Source organism: Patella vulgata, chromosome 1, assembly GCF_932274485.2.
Source record: "Patella vulgata chromosome 1, xgPatVulg1.2, whole genome shotgun sequence".
Taxonomy (NCBI): domain Eukaryota; kingdom Metazoa; phylum Mollusca; class Gastropoda; family Patellidae; genus Patella; species Patella vulgata.
In genome coordinates, this window is record NC_065879.2 from 80,674,042 (window position 1) to 80,680,034 (window position 5,993).

Consider the following 5,993-nt stretch of genomic DNA (forward strand, 5'->3'; position numbering starts at 1 on the left):
TTTGTGCTGGGCGGCAAAAAATAGTGCCGGGCGCAGGTGCCGCCCGGCGTGGCTACATCTTTAAATAGGTGCCTGCAAAAAAGTTTTTTTTAGCAAATGTGCCTGCGCACGCCGTGCACATGTGCGCGGAAATATCGATGCCTGGATAAGAGAATTAAATACCTATAAACAGTTATAACATTATAACTGAAATGAAATGAAATGGTGTTTAACGTCCTACTGTTCTGCTCCAAACAGGGCTAATGAAGACGGGCATACGCCATACAGTGTGCTATGAGGGAAATTTTGCCCGGACAGCGGGACTACAGCCTCCTTTTATATCGAATTCCAAATGTCAAGGGATTTTTTTACGTGCCATGCGAATGTGTACACTGGACCTCGGTTTTTCGTACCATCCAAACAACTAGACAGCTGTCCTTGTCAGGCCCTCCGTGCTGCATCACTGACAAGGGAGAATTGATAACCACGATAGATAACATAGATTTATACAGGTGGGCAGTTATTACATTGATTACAGTATACAAGGGAGGTAAAACAGGTGTTCATTATAATTAAAATAACAATCTCACAGTGGGTGTCTATCAAGTGTCTGTACATGTGTATAATATCTTGCTTAAAGATGCATTATGTAAGAGCTAAATCAGCCTATTGCAGGTCTTTTGGTTTCAAATGTTATGATATAGTAGCTCCTTAGACTGTCAGATGGTCGTGATTTTTAATGGATTGAAATGCCATTTAATTTGAATTTAAAAAGTGGATAATCAAGAATTTGTTTATTATCATATCAATGGTAGCAATGAAAATTGAGACTGCTAATCTTCGCTCAGAATAAAGTAATCTGAATGAAATATTCAATATATTCAACTATTATAGCAAGAACGGGCAGCTCTTTATATAAATCTTACATAATGTATCTTTATCTAGATCAGATCAAAGTATATAATAATTGGTGTTTTGTTTATTTCATAATGGATATAGAGGTTATAATTGATATGATCTTAAAGATGGGGCACTTCAGGTCCTAGATTCCCTCCACATTGTGATTGTGGGTGCCACAGTAGTTCACTAACCAGGAGGGAGGGGGGTTTGATCTAGCGTGTTTTCCTTTGTCAGTTGTGCAGGTTGGCAGGCTGCACAAAAAAAACCAAACTAATTGTTCGGATGGGACAAAAAATGTAAAAGAACCATCGACAGGTCACCAAGGTTAGGTAAGAATGCAGTGGTGAAAGTTTTGTATTTTGATACTTATACTTACTCTGTTTTATTAAATGTGGCCCTGGTCACCTCTGTTTTGTTAAATGTGGCCCTAGTCACCTCTGTTTTATTAAATGTGGTCCTGTTCACCTCTGTTTTGTTAAATGTGGCCCTGGTCACCCCTGTTTTATTAAATTTGGCCCTGGTCACCTCTGTTTTATTAAATTTGGCCCTGGTTACCTCTGTTTTATTAAATGTGGGCCTGGTCACCTCTGTTTTATTAAACGTGGCCCTGGTCACTTCTGTTTTGTTAAATGTGACCCTGTCATCTCTGTTTTGTTAAATGTGGCCCAGGTCACCTCTGTTTTGTTAAATGTAGCCCTGGTCACCTCTGTTTTGTTAAATGTAGCCCTGGTCACCTGCGTTTTGTTAAATGTAGCCCTGGTCACCTGTGTTTTGTTAAATGTAGCCCAGATCACCTGTAACCATGTGTGGTATTGTTCATATTTTAAGGAACAATGGACATTATTGATATCTAGAAAATAGAAAACCCCTATTGAATGGGACAGAGTGCCGGCTTGGGAAGGTACAGGCTACATTTGATGGGTAGAACCCTGAACCAGAAGTATAACTCTGGAAGTGGTAGTGCAACGCCACCAGGCCTTTGTCACTCCCCAGTTAGAGTTGCACTTATTCCACATATTTCAGACTTCAGTATCTGGACAGTCCTAGTGTAGCCACAAACCTCGAACAGACAAACATCATGTTAGCACATGTCGTTAGCAACGGAGGAGAATTTGGCCTCGATAGTAACCTTTGTACATTGTGCGATTTTCGTCTGTCAACGATTGTTTTAAGTGCATTCCAATGTAAGCACTGACTGACCTCAGACTATGCAGACTATGGTGGATTTAGCGTTATCTGAATAGCCCTAGGGTTGGAGGAATTTTTCTCCAAGAAATATTGTTGCTGTGTGAACACCTAGATTCGATTGGTATACTCAAGTCTGGAAAGCACCTGTCACAGACTTTGTCAAGTACAAATTAACACAGAACCTACATACACGCCAGAAGATAAGGCACCTGTCACAGATTTGTCAGAAACACATCATCACACAACATTTAATAAAAGCGTTGTGTGATAATTTTTACTTGATAAAGTATGTGACAGATGCCTTCTGTCCAGGCTTGTATATATTTGACACTGGTTGAGCTAGATGAAGTAATAAAGATAAAGTATCTGCATTTTTTCCATTTCAGAAGGTGAGAAAAACTCTAATTCCATGAGGCAAAGCGAGTAATTGCACCCCTTCCACTATTAGGATGGGTGGGTAGGGTGACCAAATGGTTAACACGTGCGCATTGCACCATAAGATCTGTCTTTTAAGTCAAGTGGCATGGTTTCTATTCCCCGCTTGTACGTGACAAGGAGTAGGATCGCCTGTAAAACCTCATGGGTTTTCTCTGGGTCCTCCAGTTTCCTCCCACTGCTAAAGACTCCAACATGCAAGCGAAGTATTGAATTAAAATTGAACCATATGTTAGTCCAGAAATAAACTGTTTGTGTCGAGTGGACGTTACACCCATTTCTCTCTCTCTCTAGGTTCAAACAAATACAATACCACTAAATCCCCCTACGCGCAAACAAATTGTTGAAATAAAGTCCAACCATACATTAATCCTGAAATGACCTAGTTTGTGTCGAGTGAATGTTAAACCCCATTTCTCTCTCTCGTGCATGAGTAAGATATTACACGGTTGAGTAATATGATTATCAAGTAATGAACACCAGAATCTGTCAGAAGCATTACATGTATAATTCTTTATTCAAATATTGTATTTAATGCTTGATATAAGAAAAAATGCTTATTTTAAATATGGTAGCCATGGTTACAACCTGATGTATCTAAGGGTTTCTTACAACAGGCCCATTTATATACTACTCGGAGTAGCTTCCCATGATTATTGTAACATTCAGTAATTTCACGACCTTTGCGGTGAAACCGACATGCCATGTTATTGTTTTCGCTACTGCGAAACAATTTTTGACACCGCAGACATTTACCAATTCCCATTTTGAATGTTCGTTTCATTGTGGACACATCATTTGATTGTTTGGAAATGTTGGTCATCTGCCGTTCACGTAACTTCATAATGGAAAAAGCTTCTCTGGGTGTCGTGTCTGGTAGAGTTTGGTCTCCTTCGTGATAAGTCCGTTCTCGTGTAATGTTTATTTGAAATTGCTCACAGTCATGGTCGCCATCTTTGATTTCAACGTCTTGTGGAACAACATCGTCGAGGTGAAAAGAACTGGAACGTGCCTCGTTGTAGTTTTTCACAATTTTACGAACTTGTTCCAATTTCTGTTTAACGGACACAAGTTCCCGTTGAAGCCAGAGAATTTCTTTATTTAAGTTGGAAATGGTTTGAAGATGGTCTTCCTTCTCTAAATTAATCCTTGATAAATCTTCTTTCAAAATCACAACCTCACTCTGGAGTATGTTGTCCCTAGCAACCCTGTCTTTAGCAGATTTGGTATCTCGTATGTAGAATCGTAATTTTGTAATCAAATCAGAAGCATTCTGTTGTTTGCTCTCTACAGAACCTGGACGATTGGATGGTGGATAGACACTATTAACCAGCTCCTGTAATGATGCTCTTGTAGCTAAAACAGTTCGATGTTGTTTGTTGATTTCCTGCAAGGAATTCTGGACCCTCTCCTTCCAATGATTTCTTTCAGCCTGAAAATTAAATATTATTGTTTAGTCATAATCAGATATCATAATAATTCTGAGTAGAATTCTGGGCCATAATGGGTAAAACATTGTAGTTTTTGGTAAAAAAATCTGGAGTTCCATACGGTTTAAGGTCTATTTTCCATCATCTCTGTTTTCTGTGCGTGTTTTTTGACGGCAAAAAAAGTCAGTCTTATGCAAAAGTAATGGGACAGTTTTCATGTAATCGGCTAAAATGTCCAATGAAACATGTGCCTGGAAAACGAACCTATACTTAAAGTAGCTAAGTCTCTAACTCAAAATCATCCAAAATCTTCAACATTGAAAACACGATTTATTGGTTAAATTAAATCAACATTCATGTTGTGATCTTACTGGGAAAAGATGGGTTTTTGATATCCAATATTTAAGACAAAATAAACATTTTACCATTGGTACACGAATCGTGTACCATAATGCGCTTCAGCCCCAGATGTATCAAGAGGGACGAGGCTAGACACATTGCACCAAATCTAACGGCGAATGTAGGCTGGAATAACCAGACGATAGAAATTTGCACTCGCTTGAGACTGCTGGCTTATTTCGCCGAACATAACTGATTTGAAATTGGAGTAAAAATGGAAACCATTGAATGTAAATCAGTTTATATACATTCATATTACAGTATTATATGCGTTGCGACCCACTTTTGTCAATTTCTAGGTCCCAAATGTTAGCGATTTAGCTCATTTAAGTATGAGCATAATACATATCGTCACATATCGGTTCGAGAGAAACGCTATGATATATTACCGTATATGAACCAGGAACCAACTATGACATCATCGCAGCCCTCTTGGAATTCTGACATCATATCAAAAATCAAAATCTGTCAATCAACTATCAGTTATACAAAAAACAAGTATTCCAAGTCTCATGACAATTGTACTTGGCCTAGCTGCAGAACCCTAGGCTTTTTTGAATACTTCTGCTGCAAGAAGGAGATTACCAAGTGAATCTAAGAGGCCTCTGATTAAAAAATTACGAGTATCATGAACCACGAATATTATCATATCGAACACAAAAACAAGATCCCATATACCTGCATGGAAAAGAACCCTTGGCAGTTGGAATTTGATAAAAAAAATTCAGCACACTGAATGCCATGGCATATGGTCGTCTTCGCTAGCCTGGTTGGTGAAGAAAAGTAGGACGTTAATCCCAATTTCATTTAATTGTTCATTCTATTTTCTAAAAAAAATTGTTCTTACTTGTAGTAATTGACAAACTGTATCTATGAAACTTTTTTCTCCACTTTCTTCTGTTTCTGTCTCTCTTTCATCAGCTTTTATTTCTCCTTCTTTGTCTGTTACCTTTTCCTTTTCTTTTGTTTTCTCACCAAATGTCTGGCGAACCATGGATAAAATATCATCATCAGTCTTTAACACTTCAGTTTCTGTTACAGTCGCCATTTTTAGATCAAATTCAGATTATTAAATTAAAAACTGGAGAATAACTTTGTATGCAATTGATCTGGTTCATCAATTTTAACTCTTATTATATTGATTTCATTGATATCCTTTAGATATGTACAGTCTAAACTATTAGTCTCTATGAGTCATAATATCATTTTGTTGTTTCCGACTTTTCACACCCACCTCCTTGTTTGGCTATGGAATTTAGAATGATTTACTTATTGTCTTTGCCATGATATTATGAATAGGTTTTTCTTTTGAATTTACAATTCATCGATCAATATATTGTTATTTCCAAATATTGGATACAATATAAAGATTCATTAATTTTCACAAATTAATTTCCAATAACTGAAAAGACAAAACACTGGGAGATAAGTCCTATTTATATCCAGATATCTTAGTCAGTGAATCCAAACTTCAGTGTTCTACTAAAACCTTTAGAGGTGGAAGTCAGTAGATCCAAGATTTAGCTTTCTAGTGAAACCCTTGGGCATAGTCAATGGAACAAAACTTCAGCATTCTCTAATGAAACTTGTTGGCCATAGTCAATGGATCAAAACTTCAGAATTCTAGTGAAACTCGTTAGTCGTAATCAGTGGATCCAAGCT

At 37.6% G+C, this 5,993-nt stretch overlaps 1 protein-coding gene across 1 annotated transcript; it reads right to left on the minus strand.

Annotated features, from left to right (window-relative positions):
• Positions 1-3,064: 3,064 nt before the first annotated feature.
• On the minus strand, positions 3,065-5,379 carry LOC126808653 (uncharacterized). The gene is made up of 2 exons (XM_050533564.1): positions 5,179-5,379; positions 3,065-3,934 (listed from the first exon to the last, which is right to left on the minus strand). Exons 1-2 carry the CDS (start codon positions 5,377-5,379, stop codon positions 3,065-3,067), a joined length of 1,071 nt encoding a protein of 356 aa, XP_050389521.1.
• Between the last annotated feature and the right edge of the window lie 614 nt (positions 5,380-5,993).

What these genes read in the sequence shown, in the direction of transcription:
- LOC126808653 (XM_050533564.1), bottom strand. Translation starts at nt 5,379, where the DNA reads ATGGCGACTGTAACAGAAACTGAAGTGTTAAAGACTGATGATGATATT. An exon ending in CAGTTTGTCAATTACTACAA is followed by an intron (nt 3,935 to 5,178) that starts GTAAGAACAATT and finishes TTTAATTTTCAG; the next exon opens with GCTGAAAGAAATCATTGGAA.